The sequence below is a fragment of the Caretta caretta genome, chromosome 8, assembly GCF_965140235.1.
Source record: "Caretta caretta isolate rCarCar2 chromosome 8, rCarCar1.hap1, whole genome shotgun sequence".
NCBI lineage: Eukaryota > Metazoa > Chordata > Testudines > Cheloniidae > Caretta > Caretta caretta.
In genome coordinates this window covers 69,735,092-69,758,649 of record NC_134213.1, presented here as the reverse complement: position 1 = coordinate 69,758,649, position 23,558 = coordinate 69,735,092, and the positions used below count along the sequence as shown (strand labels likewise).

General features: G+C 38.9%; 1 protein-coding gene across 3 annotated transcripts in view; it reads right to left on the bottom strand.

Moving 5' to 3' along the window:
* The window catches only part of COL11A1 (collagen type XI alpha 1 chain), a 234,301-nt gene that overhangs the window by 187,204 nt on the left and 23,539 nt on the right, over positions 1–23,558 (bottom strand). For all 3 annotated transcript variants that reach the window (XM_075131591.1, XM_048861614.2, XM_075131590.1), the window contains exons 3-4: positions 13,225–13,438; positions 9,962–10,124 (exon numbers count right to left, since the gene is read on the bottom strand). In XM_075131591.1, the coding sequence (XP_074987692.1) occupies positions 9,962–10,124; positions 13,225–13,438 (377 nt within the window). The remainder of the gene's footprint in view (positions 1–9,961; positions 10,125–13,224; positions 13,439–23,558) is intronic.

Genomic DNA, 23,558 nt, shown 5'->3' with positions numbered 1-23,558 from the left:
TATGATGAGATTACTGGTTCTGTGGATGAAGGAAAAGCAGTGGATGTATTGTTTCTTGACTTTAGCAAAGCTTTTGACACGGTCTCCCACAGTATTCTTGTCAGCAAGTTAAGGAAGTATGGGCTGGATGAATGCACTATAAGGTGGGTAGAAAGCTGGCTAGATTGTCGGGCTCAACGGGTAGTGATCAATGGCTCCATGTCTAGTTGGCAGCCGGTATCAAGTGGAGTGCCCCAAGGGTCGGTCCTGGGGCCGGTTTTGTTCAATATCTTCATAAATGATCTGGAGGATGGTGTGGATTGCACTCTCAGCAAATTTGCGGATGATACTAAACTGGGAGGAGTGGTAGATACGCTGGAGGGGAGGGATAGGATACAGAAGGACCTAGACAAATTGGAGGATTGGGCCAAAAGAAATCTGATGAGGTTCAATAAGGATAAGTGCAGGGTCTTGCACTTAGGACGGAAGAACCCAATGCACAGCTACAGACTAGGGACCGAATGGCTAAGCAGCAGTTCTGCAGAAAAGGACCTAGGGGTGACAGTGGACGAGAAGCTGGATATGAGTCAGCAGTGTGCCCTTGTTGCCAAGAAGGCCAATGGCATTTTGGGATGTATAAGTAGGGGCATAGCGAGCAGATCGAGGGACGTGATCGTTCCCCTCTATTTGACATTGGTGAGGCCTCATCTGGAGTACTGTGTCCAGTTTTGGGCCCCACACTACAAGAAGGATGTGGATAAATTGGAGAGAGTCCAGCGAAGGGCAACAAAAATGATTAGGGGTCTGGAACACATGACTTATGAGGAGAGGCTGAGGGAACTGGGATTGTTTAGCCTGCAGAAGAGAAGAATGAGGGGGGATTTGATAGCTGCTTTCAACTACCTGAAAGGGGGTTCCAAAGAGGATGGCTCTAGACTATTCTCAATGGTAGCAGATGACAGAATGAGGAGTAATGGTCTCAAGTTGCAGTGGGGGAGGTTTAGATTGGATATTAGGAAAAACTTTTTCACTAAGAGGGTGGTGAAACACTGGAATGCGTTACCTAGGGAGGTGGTAGAATCTCCTTCCTTAGAGGTTTTTAAGGTCAGGCTTGACAAAGCCCTGGCTGGGATGATTTAACTGGGAATTGGTCCTGCTTCAAGCAGGGGGTTGGATTAGATGACCTTCTGGGGTCCCTTCCAACCCTGATATTCTATGATTCTATGATTCTATGATTCCACAGACACCAGAATGTCAGTTTGTTTTTGTCCATCTCTAATTATTTTATTCTCCTAGAACTCTAGGGCTAGAACATGTCTTTGAGGTATAAACTTGGGTAGGGTGTGGAATGGAGCTGTATCACCATGGGGAAACTCAAGAGAGGGACTATGCCTCCGGCAGAATTTTTCTCTGAACTCTCTGATGTTCAGGGGACAGCTCAGGATATCTCAAGAGATGTCTGGCCCCACTGTGTGAACCAGTGTGGGGGTGGGAGGGTAAGTGCATGATCATACTTCCTCCTCACTCCCTTTGGGGCAGTGTCTCCCACAGGCTGTGTATGGAGGCATCACAGCCTGTTCTTTCCTAAGCATGGAGACATGAGCATAGAGCACGCAAGGGCAGGAAAGGATCTTGTGTGTCTCTGTTCCTACCCTATGTCCAAATGGGTCCAGAGATCACCTAGTCTTCAGAAAGATAATAACTGTATGCACATTAATAATATACAGTTATTTAATATCCTTACTTTGCATTTACGAAGACAGTGTGCCTTTGATTTTGAATATACAGTACTGTACTACCATGCTTCCTGCCTCACAAAACTGAAATATTTACAGCAAGGCTATATTAACCATGAGGGGAGTGTCTTTCTCTACAAAAAACACAGGGTACTGTTGCAGTGATCCTCTCTACTAAATGGGGCAGAGCTGAGATGGGGGCTGTGTTTCCTTAGTACAACTATATGACAAACACCTGAAAACATTTTCTGTTGCTATTTATCTTTGGAACTTCATTCACTGCACTTCTTAGAAAATCTGAAATTATCTATTATGCACAAGATCAAATGAGAGGATAATAAATCAGATCTGTAAAACTTACTGAGCTGATGTAACATGCAACACTATTGATGTCAAACTGTTAACAATACACTGAATGATAAACTGTATGCACAGTTCTTGGCTTCCAGAGTAAATGCAGATTAATTCCAGATTCCTCAAAAATAAACTTGAACTCTAAGCAATTACCAGAAGTCTGACTTTCTTTTTTTCTAAACAGAGCAGGGGAAGGTATAGTCAAAGCAAAACATTTTTTCTTTGTCCACGGTTGTTTGAATTTGGAAATGTAACAAAACAAACAAAAAAACCCTACTATCCCTCCAGTAAAAAAAAGGAAGAACAACAACAAAAAGCCAAGTTTTAAGCTTTTGAAAAGAATGCTTCTTTTTATTAGATGCCTTTGAAATGGAAGAATTTTCTTTTCTTTACCTTTTCTTTCCTAAACTGAAAGCCGGCAGCATTTCCGGGTATCTGTAGCATGAAGGTTGTTTCTATACATTTATGCCCAGAATCTATTACACATATTTTGTTTTATGTCCCATTTGTTTTCAAACATGAGTTATTCAGCTGATTGAAGCAAACATTTGAAAGCTGATCCTTTTGACAGAATGCTATTTGATAAGGGTGACTTCGTAGAAAGTGTAACTGAGAAAACATACACAGACTAAATGTTGTTCTAGGAAACTCATCTGTAGGAATCAGAATGGGGGTGCAGTCAGAATTAGTATCTTCACATTCTCCTAGTTAAAATAAACTTAAGCTTCTAAGTGCTACACTGACTTCTGGCACAGTCCTGAGCAAGTGATAGTACATAAACTGCAGTAACCCAGGAGTCAAGGACACTGTGAGACCCAGAAACACACTCTGCTTTCTTCTGGTAGTAGTAATTTAGTGCTGGTCTGTACCAGCATTATATTAATAACCCATCTCCACTGCACTGGCTCAGCTATTCTGGCCAGCCAGTGGGGGATAGAGCCAAGGCCTTCTGCATTCCATACCTACCTGCTCCATTGAGTAGATAAGCAGGCGAGTAGCCTCATTTGCTCCTATGCAGCTGGACCCAACATTTGGGTACCCTGCACAGGGATATATGAGGGATTCTGATTCCCCTGCATGGACTCAGTGTAAATCACAATCTAGCTCCATGTTATCAATGTCCTACCATTGGGATAAATTCACAAAAACTTAGTTTTTCTTCAGATGCCTTCAGGATTAGGCCCACTTTTGTTTTAATTGAAATCAGGTTAAAATCCAGTATCGAATTTACTACCCTTTATTATCAAGGATTACATCCATCGGGCCCACTCCTGCAGAACCTGTGCAAGCAAAATTCCCATTGGCTTTAAATCAGAATTTTATATGCTGCAGTATTAGGCCCATTGTTCTCTCCTATAACATAAGGATTCGATGCGTGTTCTATCAATGTGAAATCTACACATTTTTGGAAGGAAAAAATCTCTGTAGGGAAATCTCTGCATAAAGTCTGTGTCAGTTAATTACTTATTATAAAATACCTCTCATTCAAACCAAGTATATTAAATGAAGAGTGACAAATCCTTAAAGCTGGCAAAATATTAAAAGATCCCTGCTATTTATGAAATATTTAAACTACAGACATACTTCAGACATATTTCAGTATTTTTATATCAATGCCATAAATGGGTAAATTGTTTAATTTCTTCTTCCCCTGCAATACTCTCATGCTTCATGTAGGAATTGCCTTTTTTGTAGTAACTATTTCTGGAGTTTTGGTTTACGAAGCAATGCTTATCATGTTGTATATTTGAAAACCCACAAAAGATTAGTTTTAAATGGCACATCAGAAGCTTTGTGCTACACTGTGCAATCCTTTTATGAATGAGCACTTACAAAATAATCCCATTGAAGTCTATGGGTCTATCCAGTTGAGTAAGAGGGTCACAGTAGGCACCTTAGAAAAATATTCTATTTAGAAAGTATTCTTCTTTGCTTCTTTTATTTAATAAGATACTTTCATGACAACAAGGTCTTTGTTTCTTAAGCATCTGTCTACGCCTGCTGCTTTAATCCCCACTTCAAGTCAGTATCCTATGTTTATGACATCACAGTAATCTCAATAGTAATCAACTGTGAGGTCATAAAATATTGGCTTAAGACTTCAAGTGTAGAACAAGCAGCAGAAGAACTCCTAAATTGCAAAGATCCTCATAATGAAACAAAAGTGGAGGTAAATGCTTAAGACAATATGTTTCAAATTTCATACGATGTATTGAACATTTTTTAAAACCAGTATTATTTTCTCAGTACAGCCCTGCAATTGCTGTTTACTTCTCCCTTTTAAAGTATAAACAAAGACACAGTTTTCAATTAATTCATAAAAAACTCCATCTATACAATATTTGCTCTGCTCTGTTAAGTCATTCAAGAATACTGTGTTTAGTATATTCATAGATTTTTAAGGCCAGATGAAACTATTATGATCATCTGGAGTCACATCCTGCTTAACATAAGCCATAAAATTTTCATCAAGTGGTCATGTATGCTAGGAATACAATTAAAATACAAAAGGATAGTGCCCAATCTTGGAACCCTGACTCACAAAAGCAATCTTTACTCTGGAGAGCAGATGACCAGAATGGCATGGAATAAAAAAGTAAAATACATACATACATAAGGATTAGTCACATAAATAAAACCGTAATTTTTCTCCAACCCCAAATGTGACAGTCAACTCAACCTTGTGCAAGAATTCCCCATGGTTAAATAAGTAATCCCAGCTCACATGCCTTCAGGTTTATTTTTCTTGATTATATGAGTAATATAGTCACTGTGTGCAGTTGCAGTATTGTGCCTTCACTTTGGAAAGAGATACTTTCAGGTGTATGTGTCTACCCAGAACAGAATCAAAAACCTGTCATCTCTAGCAAAAGGAAACTGCGAACTATACATTTCAAATAGATTGTGAGTTTAAAATTTCCAAATATACCATAACAAACAGCATGTTGTGATGGAAACAGACAGGGAGCCAAGATCAGAAGGGAAGAGCAGAACAACACAGAAGACAGAGGAGAGCACTGGGAGCAGAAAGGGGGGTAAGATCTATGGGAAAGGGCTGAGGAATCAAACAACAAGAGAGCTGATTCCCAAATGGCATTGAATGACTGCTTTACATTTCTTTGAGCCATACGTTGTAAAATAACCCAGCTAGAAAAAAAAATCAACCACTTTATTATCCTGAGTATTTATCTATAGTGAGATAAGTGTGTTTTCTAAAATGTTTCACAAAATAGCTACAGTCATTTCTTGGAGTTCTAAATTAATTCACCACATAGCAACCTGACTGAAAGAGGAATCCCCAGAGACACATCAAAGCCAAACTGAAGTGCCACCATTATGTCACGTTACAATATCTAGTTCTGGCAATGGTTTGAAAGTGTGTATACAAGCCTAATCCATAGGGGTTTAGAAATGCCCTTTCAGAGGACATCAGTGTACAGGATGTGCTCTAATGAGTCAAATCATTGGTCCATCAAATCATAAATCCTGCTGCTTGATGCCTAACAGGAAGTGAATTACTCTAATAGTGCAATTGGCCAATTGAGCAATGTTGTTTGGTAAAGGGGGACAACCCTTCCTGACATCTGCAGTATTCAGGTCACTGAAGGCTAAAATTTGATTATCTTTATCTGAAGGCCTATTACGGCAAGGTGCTGAGTGCCTGTGATGGGGTACCTAACCCACACAAGGTCTGAGCAGAGAGAAAAGGTCAATTAACCCTGTGACAGGCTGCACCTGGAGACGAGTCAGGGCTGATAAACTATTAATTGATGATGAAGCCCAGCTGGGCAAGGGGCAGACCAAGCTGTTAATAAACTAGGAAGTAGATTGTAAGAAAGGGGTTGCGGTGTGGAGCCCTGTAGTCATGCTATGGGTTTAGAGCAGGAAAGGAGGAAACTCGGGGGGAAATAAGTGCCCTGGTTGGAGAAGTAGTCTGATAGAGACAAAGTAGGAAGCTGCTGGGAAACAGCAGCAAGGTTTGGAAAAGTGCAGATCTTGTCTGCTGGTTTTACGGTCCCTGGACTGGAACCCAGAGTAGTGGGTGGGCTGGGTTCCCCTACCAGCCACTTGGGAAGTGCAAAGACTGGGCAGTGGAGCAGAAAACTGCCTGAGACAGCTGCCCAATGGGACTTTGATATCCTGGAAGGGGAGTACTATAGTGACCTGGCAGGTGGGCCTTGCCACAAAGAGGGAGTGCTTTAAATGATGAGAAAGGAGTAACCTTCTCTCCAGGGAGAGAGCAAGCGCATGCAAGACTAGGAGGGCGTGTCAGAGCAGGGGTGAGCTAATCTCCAGAAGAACCACAAGGAGGCATGCTAGCAGTGAGCAGCAAACCCTGTGTCCGTGCCATTAACTTCCAGCAACTTTAGTGGGAATTGAGTTGCTCATCTGCTTATAGGATCAGGTCTTTAGCTTGCATAAATAAAAATGTCATTATTGATCATAAAATCCCACACACACACAACCTTAAAAGAAGCTACACTGTTGACTTCTATGAACTCCAAAGGATGACTGTATGCTGTGAAGTATTTCCTCTCATGTGCAAAGGAAAACCTATTATCTTGTGTACATATACAGACTAATAAAGTCATTCTTGTTGTCATATTACAAAGCAGCTTAAAAAGGAGAAGCTACTTCCTTTGTACTACAGAATCATAAACGCCTACGCTAAATACCATCTAACTCTTCACATTCTACAGCTAAATAAGCCTGGTTTTTTGTTTTTTTTTCTGTGTCAGTGTATGGGTCAGGGAGCATCTGTTTGGTGTGGGGGTGTGAGAGTGTGCTGCAGCACTTAGCACAGTGAGTCCCCCATCTCTGACTGTTTTTTCTAGAATAAAAATCCACTATACAGCCCGCCCAAAGTAGAGCTGATGGCAGCAGAGTTCTTTCCTGTAGCAAGTTTTAATGGGATAGTCTCAAGAGTCTTTTTCTAGCCCTAACGGAATTATTGGAAGAACAGTATTTTTTTATATATTTTCTGGCATGTCCAGTTTCAGTCTCAGCCAGAATCTGAAGTGCAAAGCTCAGAAAATGAAATGAAATGTATCAGGGCATTTTAGCACCTTGAAGAAGGTTCCATTCAAATTTATCTCTGGAAATATGTGGATCTTTATTTGTTTTCCAAAATGGCTTGCCCTTCAATGCTCAGGAGTGACAAGATTCTTACTCTAAGAACCCTTGAATGCCATCAGGGGATAAGAGTCTTCAAGTTGTACAACACTCTGTAGACCAAATCCTGACAATAGCTTTTGCAGTTGCCTTAGAGCAAGCTGTTGTTTATAGAACTAGGGGAAGGAGGATGGATGACAAAAGAGGAAGCAAAAAGACACCCCCGAAAAAAGCAGTTTTAAGGGTGGAAACAAAGTGAGAACCTTTATCCTAAGCCAAATACTGTGAGGCACTATTTCACAAGACAGTACTGTAACCAATTCTCTTGGTTGAAGCCAGGGGAAATGGGTACAATGTCATGTCATGCACCCTTGGGAAACTGAATCACTAAAATAAAGTGCGTTTCTGCAACTATGCGAGAAGCCGTAAAAATGTTGCTGTTCTCAGTGCTGAATATTTACATTCCAAAAAAAGGATTTACAGACAGCTACACTATTTCTTTAATGAGTCATAACCAACTTCCTTCTTAGTTGATTAGGAAGTGGAACTGAAAGACTGCTTTGCAAATTCAGGGTAAGAAATGTAGTTGAAAAGTCTAGATAAACATCGCTAGCCCCATGTTTATCACATTTTTGACCATGCACACTCCACGGAATAAAAAATGCAGAGAAAAATGTGTTTAAGTGGTTGGCTCAAATTCTGATTTGTTACACCCACATATCTGCATTGAATTCAGGGGAGTTGCATGAATATAAGTGCAGACATAATGTATATATTTATTTCTGGTCTCCGTATCTAGTCCTTAATTCCATGTAAATTAACATTTACAACATTAACTTTATTGTGCGGTGCAATACCTTTATCACTGTACAGCCCCGTGTTAGAGTTGCTAACCAAAAGGTGACAGTTTGAGAGATTCACACAAAGATTGTATTCTGTTTCTTTTCTTTCTCTGAAAATGTCTTACTTCAAGGGATTAAGGGATGTAGGGAGTTCAACATAGAGCAACAAAGGAGAGGGAATGGAATGGAGGTGTTTGCATATCGGGAGAAACTGACACAACAGGGATTATTTATTTTTGAGATAAAATAGCTAAGTGGTGACATGACTGATAAACCAACTGCCCTGGTGATTGAAAGTGCCAAGGGAAATTTTCAATGACGGTCATCTCACCCCCAAAGAGAGGCTATGATTTTTTGAGTGTTTGCATGGGAATGTCTTAACGTTCCTTTGACACAAAAAACTTCTGGAAGTTTAAAATATAAAAATGTTTAAAAATACATAGATAAGAGGTGGTAGCATTATAATCAAACAGCTCCAGAAATGTTAGGCCCCTGGCTTGCTTCAGTAAGCAAGCATAGATGATTTAACCAGACATTTCCACACATTTCTGTGTTAGCAGCCCCTGTATTTATTTTAAAAACAGCTAAACATGATACTTGGCGACACTCTTTTGAAACATCAAAAGACTTTCCCTAGTCAATAACAGGTAAGACAAAGAGAAAAATACTGGGAGGTTTTGCAGACCACACACAAGCAGAATGTCAATGGTACTGGGAATTAAAAGGCATTTTTTTCACAAAATATGTAAGAATGAGCTTATGACTAGTGTATTATTTAAACTAAGATCTAAACTTACTTGTAAAACATCAACAAAATAAGCTACAATGAAGTTGTCTGCTTTCTTTTACAATGTGTCCCATTTTCTCATGCTGAATTCCTTTTATTTGCGTACATACTACTAAACATGATCATGGCAACTTAATAACATGGAGACAAATTGTGGGCCTCCAGATTTTGACCCAAAAAATGAGTAAATTAATGCTGCAAAGGAGTGCCCACAGAGGACCCAAAAGAGCTTTCACAAGCCTGATGTAGTCACCTATGCAGATTATTCTTGCCAGGCATATAAATAATCTGAGGAGAGGAGATAGCATGGTGACTACAGGTAGATCCATTTGCAGATGCTTGAAGACCTGGCTCAACCATCAGACCCATTAGCCCTGTCCCAGAATACTCCTCTTCAGAAGACAGTGGAGTGTGAACTCTCTGGCTTTTGAGGGAAGCAGAGTCATAGCACAATACCTGCATGCCACATTGCCTCTCCCAGCTGTAGAGTCTCAGGCATACATGTTGCCTAAAAGCCCACGGGCCTAATCCTGGCTTTATCTGTCCTATGGTGATCAACTCTGTATGTGAAAGGAGTTAACTATTTATCTGCTCCTCTACTCTATTCTCATTGTCCAGCTTTAATCAGTTTTGATTGGCAGAGAACAGAATTATAAAAGAAACCAAAGAGGTTTATGACATCAACCTGTTAAACTCTTTTGTATAGGGATACTGCCTAGAAATACCTCATTATTAGGAGTCACACATTTCATTAAACATATGCATTTCACCTTTTCCACTTCCTGACCTGTCAACAATAGAAACAGGTATACACTCTTTTTGCTAAAGCATATTCCAATTACTGGGAAAAAAGAGTGAATAGAATGAACAATGTAATCAACCGAGATATACAGGGTACCTTCGAGACTTGACCTCCTTACACCACACCACCTGCACATTCCCACCAAGAAATGGCTGGAATTCACCTTGCTGCATATGCTTAGCCCAGAACATCAATTTGGAGAGAGGATGAGAGAGTCGGAGTGATTCAATACCCTTCATTGTACCAAATTTGCCTATGAAGTCCCTAAAAGCTTCTATTTTAACTTTCATCAGGAACTCTGCTCACCACCAAATCATTTAAAAGCAATTATTTAATGCTAGACTTTTACCTCAAAAACTTCTTCATCCAGAATTCTGGTTCCAAAGACGGTGATGCCTTTGGTATCAACAATTGCTCGGTCACTCCTGTCGAGTGGTTTTGTGGTTTTCTTTTTACAGTCAACAATCATGGTAACACTTTTCTTCTCCACGCTGATAGCTACTCGATGCCACCTAGCAAAAGAACACAGCTCTTCCGTAAACTGTTTTTAAAAATAGACATAAATTCAGAGTTCCAAAGCAAGAAAAAATTATTACAAGTTGTAAGCCAATCAAAAATTGCACCTACTACAGTTCTACACATCGGGACTAATTTTCTTTTCATATTTTATCTTCTCATTTTAAGAACTAACACTTCCTTTGATGGTTTATTTTAGAAAGGGCTGTAAATAGCTAGCATATAAAATAAAAATAGAACAGGACTAAAAACTAAGTAAAAAATGCTTGCACAGAACTGAATGGAGCAGCATTTAAGTCCCAGTCCAGCAAACACCTAAGTATGTGCTTAACTTCAAGCACTTATGGCCTGATCCAGCTCTCACTGAAGTTAAGGAAAAGATTCCCATGGATTTACATGACTATGTGTGTTGATGGATCAGAACCTTACTGCAAAAGTAATGCATAAAACAGACATCTATAATAAATAGGTTGGGTAGTTCAAATGACTGAATATCTGATGTGCTTACTAGAAAAGCAAAAGCCAATCAGATTTTGAAATTAATAAAATTGAATTTAGTATTTTATTTGTTAAAGTCAATCCATAATCCATGCAAGACAGCATAATTCAACATCCTGAAATTATATAATTAAGTAATTTGGGAATCTTCCCCCCCCCCCCCAAAAAAAAAAAAAAGTTCTATATATGTAAAATTGCTGCAAGGAGACCGAAGAAATTATCTCCCTCTCTCAAACTATGTGATACTTACAGATTTGTGTACTCTATCAAGCCCATACAATACTGTCTCCTGAAGTGCTGCTTTAGGCACAAGGAGTCTGACACAAAGCCCACTGATGTCACTGGAAAGACTCCCATTGACTTTAATGGGTTTGGATCAAGTCCAGGTTGCCTTTCTCTGAATTCTTGCCTGTCTAAGAACTTCAGTGTGTTCAGATTAGTGCTAAATAAACTGTTTACAATACTTCATTAGATTAATTAACTCCCTTTCTGTTCATGAATGATCTGAGAACAGACTTTATTTTTTGTGAATTTGTTTGTTATTCAAAATTATTTGAGGAAAGATTGAAATATATTTGCACGAGCCAATGAGTTGCTTATGAATGACTCGCTATTGTTAATGCTTTGCTAGTCACAATTCGCTCTTTGTACTCTATGATTGGTCACCTAAGCCACATGGCCGGCCTCCCTGTTTGGATGACTCCCAAATGTAGAAAGAACTTTCAAGATGGAGGCACAAAAACTTTGAGCATTAATACTTGTGAAAATACTTTTGCAGTATTTGACCAGCTTTAGCATATACTGCACAGCACTTTGTTATCATGACAAAAGACATGCATTAGTTTAGTGAGACTGTTTGCAATGACAAGCTAAATACCTGAGTATCAGAGAATCTTTACTTATGACATGGAGTGAGTAAAGCACAGCATCTCTGATTTGCAAAGGCAAGAAGTGTCAGAGAAAATATGTGCTGTTAATGAGATGCAAGATGAGTACCAGAATTATATAATCTTGGCTGGCATTTACAGCCACGAAGGGTGTCCAAATCAGAGAAATGGCATGGATCATTTTTAAAGGGCTTTTATATATCAAAGGGAACACCCTGAAGCAATGGAATCTTACTGGTTACCAGTTCCACAGAGCCAGAACTGGAATTCTGTGTTTACTCTGGAACTCACTTAAACATTATAATTTTAAAAGTAAATGGTCTGGCTGTCCTCAGGCTCACTTGACTGTGTAAACTTTTTTAATGACATTTAAATTTTAAGACAAAACATAGCTCATTGTTGCACTACGTTCTATGTGGGATAGTTGAGTCTGAAGCATAATATCGGCCAACCACCCCAAGACCTGCAGGGGCCAAAAGCAGGGAAGAGGCCACTCACTTAGTCCCCACAAGGGAAGGATTGCCTCAAATCACTCTGCATCTACCTTTTGGTGAATTCAAAAGTAGTATCCACTCTCTGTTGGGAGCATGCAAGCTAGCCCTTTAAACCAACTCTGAGTGAAGCTCATTTGATTTCTTTGTTTTTATCAGAACCTCAACACGTTAGGAGAAATTCTGGTTCTACTGAAGTCAACAGAAAAACACTAGTGGGGACAGGATTTTACCCCTTGTTTGTTATATAGAGAAACAAAATGAAAATGGCCTGCTGCTTCAGTTTTCCTGCTGCTGAGGGGAACACATAACAGTTTTTTGAGCCTTATGAAGTGGTATTGTGCAGTAACACGGAAGCTAGTACACAATTTAACTTTTCCTTTGGTCTTTCATGTTATTCTTCAGTAACTTATAACCCTTAGTCTTGTCATTATATGTGAATTTATTTGTCCTCCAGCCTGCAACATTCTTTCCTTTCCTGTGTTTAACAAAAACTTCAATCTGTATATCTCCGAAAAATGCAGCTGCCGTTCCTGCACCGTAGCATAATAAATAAAAATGCTTTCAAAAGGATGAATGCTCCTTTAATATAATTAGAGTTAGTGTCAGGGGGCCTTTAAAAATAACAATAATGGTCATGAAAGGTGCTAAACTGACATTCTCAGAGCCTGAATTGTCTTATTTATCCAAATAACTGGTACAGCAGCTCAGCAGCAATGTAAACTATGCCACATTGCCCTACTAACATGCCTTCACTCTGACTCAGGGAACCTCCTCCTGGCAGAGCAGGGTAAGACTGGGTGCCGGGTGCATGTTTGTGTAGGCGGGAGGCAAGTGAAGGTAACTTTCCACTGGCACTGTCCCCGGTTGCCTATTGAGCTGAGGGTGACTTCATGGGCCAAGAACAAGATGTCTTCATAGCTTCATATTGTTCACTTAAGTTTTCATTTCTATGAGTGCTCCCTTGCTTTTGAATCATGGGAAAGGACAAATGGGAGCACATAGCTGTACTTGTTTGTATTCTTGTATTCTGCGGGAAGCTGGAACTAAGTTCTCCTGCAAAGGGACCTTAGATTCTGTGGTACCGTAGTGCAGCCAGCGGACAATTCTGTAACTGATTCATTTAACTTTACAAATATGCTATGTGAAGGAACATTAGTCCACACAGTAGTTCCAGTGTTGTAAATTTTTATATTAAAATTGATTTATTTTACACTTACTTTCCATCAGCAATGTTGATTGTCCTAAAAAGAGGATAATCTTCTGGGGCAGGTTTTCCATACTGATCTTCAAACAGGAAGACTGGGGATCTACCAACTTCCACACCTAGTTGCTGAATACCCTGTTCATTGTAGACAGAGAAAAGGAAGGACTGGATCCCCTTTTTAGGTTTTACTGTAATTAATACTGAAAAGTCTTCAGGAAAGTTTCCACCTGAGAAGAAAATGACAAATGTAGTCACAAATCTGGAAAAGATAGAACCTTTTTGTGGATAGTTATGCTTTACTATTAATTAAGAGATTCTACTTTTCTGTTTTTCCTCCAACATAAATGTGATAAAAATTCTGATTACAAGAAAATTTCTCTCTTCAAACCTTTGTCTTTATACTTTCTTGTCTTCCCATTCTCACTTTACTTCCCAAAAGTTTTACCTGAAGACATCTTAAAAGCTTGAACTATAAAATCATTGTGCATTTATGTAGGTGTAACACAATATATACAAGAGAGGTGGCAGTTCTGTATTAATTCCTTTTCTATCTTCATCTTCTTGAGAAAGGGAGCAGAAATTACTCTAGTTTATAACTGCACATTGTAATTTCAACAGACAAAAAGACTATTGGTATTATTGGAAATATGTTATCAGACACCTTGCATTTCCCAGTGGTCACTCAAATAGTTCCCACCATTTCGATTATGTATTTCCATTGTTTCCAATATGTATCTTAAATAAGGGTCATATGCAGGGGGACCACACATGATTCCATATACCACTTATGTTATTGACACAAGGGTTAACTGAGGCTTATGTGGTCTATAAAGCCATATGCTGGGCCTCTGCCCTGAGATAAATTTAGTACTAACATTTTTATTTAACCATGGTGCAGATGTTACTTATTAAATTATCTCAGAAATAACTTATTTAAAAACAAAACACATGTCTATTTGTATGTAATAGGAGGTTTGGGCAAAGAAAAAAGTTTTTATTTTCATTTGCTGCCTGACAATTTCTCTTTGAAGTACACACCATAAGTCAATCATTGTTTTAACTTCTACAGCCTCAAGGATAAAGCGTGGATGGATACAACTTTTAAATGAGGGAGTGGAAAGGACGGGTGCATGTGATGAAAAAAGTGCCCTAAGGTGTTGTGATCATTCTGAGGTTCCTTTTTTTACTGAAAAACACCCTGCCCCATTTTTTTCCACCATCCAAACAGAAAGCAAATGAGCTCTGTGCAAGACATCTCTGTGGGGGTTGATGGGTGGAATTCTCCCTAATCCAGAACTAGGCTCAGAGAACAATGATGTAGCCATTCTTCAGATGCTATGGTGGCCTGTCATAGCTGCTGCAACCCATTACAGAGCTTTTTAACCTGTTGTTCACCAAAGTTTGTCAATTTAGTCAGCATACCCTGGCACATCCCCAAGACTGCCCCCAACCACTCCTTGATATTGTTGTAGAAAGCCTCCATGGATCATTGTTCTACTGCTTTTCACTCATGCAAGGGAGTCAGTGTTTGACCATATAGGCTTACTCACATTGAGGCAATCAGGATATGGAGTCTTAAGAACATAACAATGGCCATACTGGGTCAGACCAAAGGTCCATCCAGCCCAGTATCCTGTCCACCAACAGTGGCCAATGCCAGGTGCCCCAGAAGGAGTGAACCTAACAGGTAATGATCTAGTGATCTCTCTCCTGCCATCCATCTCCACCCTCTGACAAACAGAAGCTAGGGACACCATTCCTTACCCATCCTGGCTAATAGCCATTAATGGACTTAACCTCCATGAATTTATCCAGTTCTCTTTTAAACCCTGTTAAAGTCCTAGCCTTCACAACCTCCTCAGGCAAGGAGTTCCACAGGTTGACTGTGCACTGAGTGAAGAAGAACTTCCTTTTCTTTGTTTTAAACCTGCTACCCATTAATTTCATTTGGTGACCCCTAGTTCTTATATTACGGGAACAAGTAAATAACTTTTCCTTATTCACTTTCTCCACACCACTCATGGTTTTATATACCTCTATCATATCTCCCCTTAGTCTCCTCTTTTCCAAGCTGAAAAGTCCTAGCCTCTTTAATCTCTCCTCATATGGGACCCATTCCAAACCCCTAATCATTTTAGTTGTCCTTTTCTGAACCTTTCCTAATGCCAGTATATCTTTTTTGAGATGAGGGGACCACATCTGTACGCAGTATTCAAGATGTGGGCATATCATGAATTTATATAAGGGCAATAAAATATTCTCCATCTTATTCTCTATCCCTTTTTTAATGATTCCTAACATCTCATTTGCTTTTTTGACTGCTGCTGCACACTGCATGGACGTCTTGAGAGAACTATCCACGATGACTCCAAGATCTTTCTCCTGATTAGTTGTAGCTAAATTAGTCCCCATCATATTGTAGATATATTTGGGGTTATTTTTTCCAGTGTGCATTACTTTATATTTATCCACATTAAATTTCATTTGCCATTTTGTTGCCCAATCACTCAGTTTTGTGAGATCTTTTTGAAGTTCTTCACAGTCTGCTTTGGTCTTAACTATCTTGAGCAGTTTAGTATCATCTGCAAACTTTGCCACCTCACTGTTTACCCCTTTCTCCAGATCATTTATGAATAAGGTGAATAGGATTGATACTAGGACTGACCCTTGGGGAACACCACTAGTTACCCCTCTCCATTATGAAAATTTACCATTTATTCCTACCCTTTGTTCCCAGTCTTTTAACCAGTTCTCAGTCCATGAAAGGATCTTCCCTCTTATCCCATGACAACTTGATTTACGTAAGAGCCTTTGGTAAGGGACCTTGTCAAAGGCTTTCTGGAAATCTAAGTACACTATGTCCACTGGATCCCCCTAGTCCACATGTTTATTGACGCCCTCAAAGAACTCTAATAGATTAGTAAGACATGATCTCCCTTTACAGAAACCATGCTGACTTTTGCCCAACAATTTATGTTCTTCTATGTGTCTGACAATTTTATTCTTTACTATTTTTTCAACTATTTCCCCGGTACTGACGTTAGACTTACTGGTCTGTAATTGCCAGGATCACCTCTAGAGCCCTTCTTAAATATTGGCGTTACATTAGCTATTTCCCCGGTACTGACGTTAGACTTACTGGTCTGTAATTGCCAGGATCACCTCTAGAGCCCTTCTTAAATATTGGCGTTACATTAGCTATCTTCCAGTCACTGGGTACAGTAGCTGATTTAAAGGACAGGTTACAAACCATAGTTAATAGTTCCGCAGTTTCACATTTGAGTTCTTTTAGAACTCTTGGGTGTATGCCATCTGGTCCTGGTGACTTGTTACTGTTAAGTGTTTCAGTTAATTCCAAAACCTCCTCTAGTGTCACTACAATCTGTGACAATTCCTCAGATTTATCACCTACAAAAGACTACTCAGGTTTGGGAATCTCCCTAACATCCTCAGCAAAAAATTCATTTAGTTTCTCCATGATGACTTTATCATCTTTAAGTGCTCCTTTTGTATCTCGATCATCCAGGGGCCCCACTGGTTGTTTAGCAAGCTTCCTGCTTCTGATGTACTTAAAAAACATTTTGTTTTTACCTTTTGAGTTTTTGGCTAGCTGTTCTTCAAACTCCTTTTTGGCTTTTCTTATTACATTTTTACATTTAATTTGGCAGTGTTTATGCTCCTTTCTATTTACCTCACTAGGATTTGACTTCCACTTTTTAAAAGATGCCTTTTTATCTCTCACGGCTTCTTTTACATGGTTAAGCCACGGTAGCTCTTTTTTAGTTCTTTTGCTGTGTTTTTTAATTTGGGGTATACATTTAAGTTGAGCCTCTATTATGGTGTCTTTGAAAAGTGTCCATGCAGCTTCCAGGGATTTCACTCTAGCCACTGTACCTTTTAATTTCTGTTTAACTAACCTCCTCATTTTTGCATAGTTCCCCTTTCTGAAATTAAATGCCACAGTGTCATGCTGTTGAGGTGTTCTTCCCACCACAGGAATGGTAAATGTTATTATATTATGGTCACTATTTCCAAGCGGTCCTGTTATAGTTACCTCTTGGACCAGATCCTGCGCTCCACTCAGGACTAGATCGAGAGTTGCCTCTCCCCTTGTGGGTTCCTGTACCAGCTGCTCCAAGAAGCAGTCATTTAAAGTATCAAGAAATTTTGTCTCTGCATTTCATCCTGAGGTGACATGTACCCAGTCAATATGGGGATAACTGAAATCCCCCACTATTATTGAGGTTTTTATTTTGCTAGCCTCTCTAATCTCCCTTAGCATTTCATCATCACTATCACTGTCCTGGTCAGGTGGTCGATAATAGATCCCTACTATTATATTCTTATTAGAGCATGAAATTACTATCCATAGAGATTCTATGGAACATGTGGATTCATTTAAGATTTTTATTTCATTTGATTCTACATTTTCTTTTACACATAATGCCACTCTCATCCCTCCCGCTCCCCGCCCCACAACCTGTTCTGTCCTTCCAATATATTTTATACCCTGGAATGATTGTGTCCTAGTTGATTGTCTTCACTACACCAGGTTTCTGTGATGCCTATTATATCAATATCCTCCTTTAGCACTCTAGTTCACCCATCTTATTATTTAGACTTCTAGCATTTGTGAACAAGCACTTTAAAAACTTGTCACTGTTTATTTGTCTGCCCTTTTCTGATGTGTCAGATTCTTTATGTGAATGTTTCTCATCTGATCTAGCCCACACTTTGTCCTCATTCATCCCCTCCTCCTGACTAAAACCTAGAGAATCTCTATCAATGGACTCTTCTCTAAGAGAAGTCTCTGTCCAATCCACGTGCGCCTCTGCAGCAATCGGCTTTCCCCCATCTCTTAGTTTAAAAACTGCTCTACAACCCTTTTAATGTTAAGTGCCAGCAGTCTGGATCCACTTTGGTTTAGGTGGAGCCCATCCTTCCTGTATAGGCTCCCCCTATCCCAAAAGTTTCCCCAGTTCCTAAAAAATCTAAACCCCTCCTCTCTACACCATCATCTCATCCACGCATTGAGTCTCTGAAGCTCTGCTTGCCTACCTGACCCTGCGCGTGGAACTGGAAACATTTCTGAGAATGCCACCATAGAGGTCCTGGATTTCAGTCTCTTTCCTAGCAGCCTAAATTTGGCCTCCAGGACGTCTCTCCTACCCTTCCCTATGTCATTGGTACCAACATGTACCACGACTACTGGCTCCTCCCCAGCTCTACACATAAATCTATCTAGACACAGATGACAGAAATGTCATGAGATCAGCAGTTCTTGTGAAATTTCTATGCTTTATTTGCAAAATGTTAGAGTCATAAAGTTTAAGGCCAGGATGAACGTTTCTCATCTGATCTGGCCCATACTTTGTCTTCTTTCATCCCTTCCTCCTGACTAAAACCTAGAGAATCTCTATCAATAGACTCTCCTCTAAGAGAAGTCTCTGTCCAATATAATATACAGGAGGTCCTCTAGTCTGACCTCCTGTATATTATAGGCCACCAACACCACCGAGTACCTGAACACTAAATTCAACAACCCAAACTAGACCGAAGTATTAGTGTCCACAGGAGACTAAACTATTGTGTCACAGGCAGAACCTGCGAGGGACTGAACACCCCAGACCCCTGCAATGGCAGAGAAATGATTAGATGAGATATACCCAGATAATCCCAACAAGTGATCTGTACTCTGTGCTGCTGAAAAAGGAGCAAAACCCCCACGGTCACTGTCAGTCTGACCTGGGGGGGAAATTCCTTTCTGACCTCACACATTATGATCAGTCAGACGCTAAGCACATGACCAAAAACTAGCCAGCTAAACGTGTGTGTTTGTGTGTGCGTGTGTGAGAGTGAGAGAGACTGTGCAGTGCCACCTGAGAGCACCAACCCACCTCATCCAGTGTTACATCTCCAGACATCACAGCCATTTCTGATCCTTCAGAGGAAGGAGACAAAAACAGCATACACTGGAGGAGTGGAGAATCCTTTTCTGACCCCCTACAGATGACTGGCTGAAGCCCTGAAGCATGACCTTTAGGAATATAAGACATAAACCAAAAGGGATCCCAGAGCTGCTGAGCCCTGCCCCTCACACCCATAACTTTGTCTTGCATGATCAACTTCTTTATTTCAGTGCCATAGAATATGAACCCTAGGCTGGCTAAACCTACTCCAAATCCAGATCCAAACATTGCCTCTTTGGTCCATGTCTACCCTAAATTAAAAAGTGTGGCAATAAATTCAAAGGTAGGCATTTGTGAGTTAGTTGACTCTAAGGATCTCAGATTTTTTTCCCAGTTTTGATGTTATAGTATTAAAACAAGTGCTCCAGGAACATTCCAGTTCTAGTAAAGCCCACTTATGTTTATAATCCAAAGTTTATAAACATTCATATTTTTCAAAAGTCTTAACATAGGCTCAGTCATCTCACATGTGACAGGAACGCTTTTAAGATTCATTGGAGAGGTTTAATGATATCTGAAAAAATGAAATAAAATTAAAACACAAACAGGAAGGGCTAAAATACCGAAAAATGTTAAATTGTGTAAGAAACTTAGTAGATTTGTTTTAAGGTGAATCTGAATTAAATTATTTATTGAATTAAAAAGCAGAATACGCTTTAATTCATCTCAGCCCGAGGCACAACAAGCACGGAGAGCAGGCCAGTAAACTGGGTGTATATCAGATTTTAAAAAGACAGGTACAAAGCAATACACCTACCATCAGTAGTTTAGAAAATACGCTGCTCCTGTGTGTAAAATTACTGAGACTTTGGGATGAACACTGTGTTTTGTATTAAAGACCCCTGAGAGTGATGACTCAGATCTGTAAAGAGTTAGAGGAAGGGACTTGCATATTATATTATAAGTCTGCATATTAGAAACAAGTATTGGCATTTTTGATTTCTTTATAGCTTCCCTATGAATTTATATTAGATTTTAATTTGCAGGTTACTTTAAGGATTTCTTGATTGCAGAGAGAACATTTGTTGCATGTAATGCAATTTTTTTCTTCTATTAATTAAGTATAAACTGCAGATTGAGCATTCATATAAATGATTAAAATGGTCAGGTTTATTTTCCTGAAAATGGTGTTTTTCAGCTAAGAAGATCACTTTATTGTATGAATTCGATCCTCTTTGATTAAGCACATGACCTATACATTGCTATAATTCACTCAGGAAATGTGCTTTCAAGAATGAAAAGAAGGGAGTATTGTTCCTGTAGTTAGAGGATGTTATTGGTAGTCAGAATTCCTGAGTTATTTTATTATCTCTGCCAGTGCTTTCTTCAACTTTGAGCAAATTACTTTAGGCTATATTCACCATTCACGTCAACTTCAGGGGATATAACTGTGGGCAGAATATGGTCCTTAACCTTTCTGTACTGCAGTCTATAATTCCCTGAATATATATAAGAACGTTTACCTCCATCATAGGGAAGCTATAAAGCTCTGTATAACTGGAAATAATAGTTGTAGCACATGCTGTAGCTAGGGTTGTATTCCATATTCTACTCTAACCTTCACTTTTCACTTGCTCTTAACTTTCTCTAATTCCTTTTTTGCTGCAATTTTTGTTTTCAGCCCATAGGTAATTTAAAAAAAAAAACAAAACCCTAAAATCTGATTAAAATGTTTTAGCCATTTCTGAGCATAAACAATATTCCTTTTCTTATATGTTCTGATAAGAATTTTGACATTAGATAGAAACTTCAAAACTGGCTTTCTTTGTAGATCTCAACAAGTCCTTGATTTTTTAACTAAAAAAAATAAAATAAAAAAACAGGTTTTAAGAAAATCAGTTCACAAGTTTTAAAAGTTTAAACACTGAACTCTAAGTTGCATTTTGTAAAGGTGGATCTGATTTTTTTAAGATTTATTCAAAATCAGAATGGGTTTATCATTTTGGAGCACTCTGAAGCCGTATTCTTTCGAACAATCTAAACTGCAGTTGCCAGATAGTTTAAGTAGCTCTAAATCTTTAGAGGTCTTAAACAGAAGTTAGCTGCTCTAAGGATTTAAAGTTGTTTAAACTGCTTAAACTACCCACAGATGTAGAAAGCTTAAGAAGATTAAATTTCTTTAAGGGTTAAAAATAGTTTTAAACCATTCAAGCCTGTCCCAGTCCTTAAGTGTTTCAAGTGGTTTATTCAGCTTGTGGACTTTCAAATAAGGATGGCAGAGGTAAGGACAGCAGGGTTCAGGTGTACATAGTTAAGGGTGGCTAGGTTAATCTCTCCAAGCCAAATAGCTCTGGATTTCTGTCCCTCTTTTCTTCCGGGCCCCAGCCTCTTTGATAAACTAAATGTGCCTTCTTCCCCTCCTCATACATTCCCCCAAAAAACCACCAACAAAACCCTGGCACAAATTCAAAATTCAATCACACTGCATACATTTAGTATTTACTTGTCTTGCTTTTCTTATTAAATATCAACCTTAAAGTATTGTAGTTTATCAGTGTAAACAATAAAACATACATAATGTGCAATCTGGCCAAGTTAATGTCATGAGAGACATTTGAAACTGAAATTTCTGATTGCTTGGATGCTCAGACTTATCACTTGCATGAAGTCTAGATGTTTGCCTTTTTTAAATAGCAGTAATATTAATAGAAATAATACTACAAAAGAATCAGTACAGTAGTATAGACAGAGTTGATGATTGCTTTCTTATCATATGGTATTACTTTCACTGTTTGGAAAAGAATTTGCACCACTATATTATGTTACAGGAAATGCTTAGTGTTAACATTTATTTTACTGTCTGCAATAATGGTGCTTTGTGTGCTTTATATTCATCATATTTTAACTTTGTTAGTAAAAGATTTTCAGAATATAATGGGAATCTATGAAGATTTGAGGCTTGATTTGGGATCTTATTCTTAATGGACTTGATCCATTGAAGTCAATAGGGAACTTTATGTTGATTTCAGTGGGTTTTGGATTGGGTGTTTTAAAGTAAAGTTGTGAGTTTACAGATGAAATGACACTATACAGCATACCTTTTAATATTAGGTTGAATAGATGACAGCAAAAGGAAAAAAAGAAAGAACAAATGATTGGGATGAAGGGAGACCAAACAGATAACTTGAAAGGACCTGAACACCTGCCTTGTCTGAACTGTTAATCTGAAAGCGATGTTGAAAATGCTTAAGGCAGGTGGCACTAATTCATCTAGTCTGAGCATGTGTTTTTCAATCAGATAAGACACCGTGGAAAAAATAAACTGTGGAAGCTTTGTGAGGAAGGTCACAAAAATGAGTAGCATTGTTCACCTCAGTACAGTGAGTTTTGTGTATTCTATACTATACTATGATATGCCCATGTGTTTAGTATTGCATTGAAATGGTGAATGATAAGCAAATTGCTTCTGAGGGGAACCCAGTATCAACATAAACAAATTAAGAATGTGAATCAAGCCTTTCTTATTTACGACAAAGTATCACGCTTACATGCTTAGCTGAAATAGTTATCAAACTTTCTTAATTACTTTTACATTTCTTGGGCAATTTTATTTAAACAGTAAGAATGGACTGGATAAGTTTTAACAAGGGCAACAATAAAATGATTAGGAAAATCATTATCTGTTGTTCTGTTGTCATTCTTTGAAAATGTAAAAAATATAACGTGGTAATAAGACAGTACAAGAATATAATAATTTATAGTAACTGTATAATATCTTTCAACTTGTGAGTTCAAAGCAGTCTAGAAACATTATGTAATGAAGCCTCAATACCCTCCTGTGAGGCAGGTAAATATTATTATCCTGATTTTTACAAATGCGTAAGCTGAGGCACAGAGACATTAAATGACTCCTTCAAGGTCACACAGTGAACTTCAATATGTAGCTGTTTGTCTCTCTTTGAACCACAGTAGCTAAAAAGATACCCAAACCTAGAGATCAGCTATGATAGTGGATAAAGGGAGCACTGCAACATGTACTTTGGTTTCACTAAAATGTTGGCTATTGATTTGCTCACTTCTTAGTCCTGTTTAAAATCTTTTTTTTTGTCTTTCCCCTATTATGAAGCACTAAAACATAAATATATACACACCCACTGGGCGCTCTGCTTCTGAAAATTTAACAAAATTCTCTGGGCTAACATGACACATAATGCACAACAGTATTTGCACATGCTCCCTAAAAAAGCCACAGAAGGATTTTTTCTTTTTTTGTCATGGTAAGGGAATTCCAGACCTATTGGATGTTTTCCAAAGATCCCAGAATGAGCGAGCTCACTTTCCATCCCTAGACAAAGGTAGCAGGTGGACTACACTCTATGAAACTGATCATTGGGGTTGGGGGGCTTGGGAACAGTGGGTCTTATGGAGGGGTTCTCCC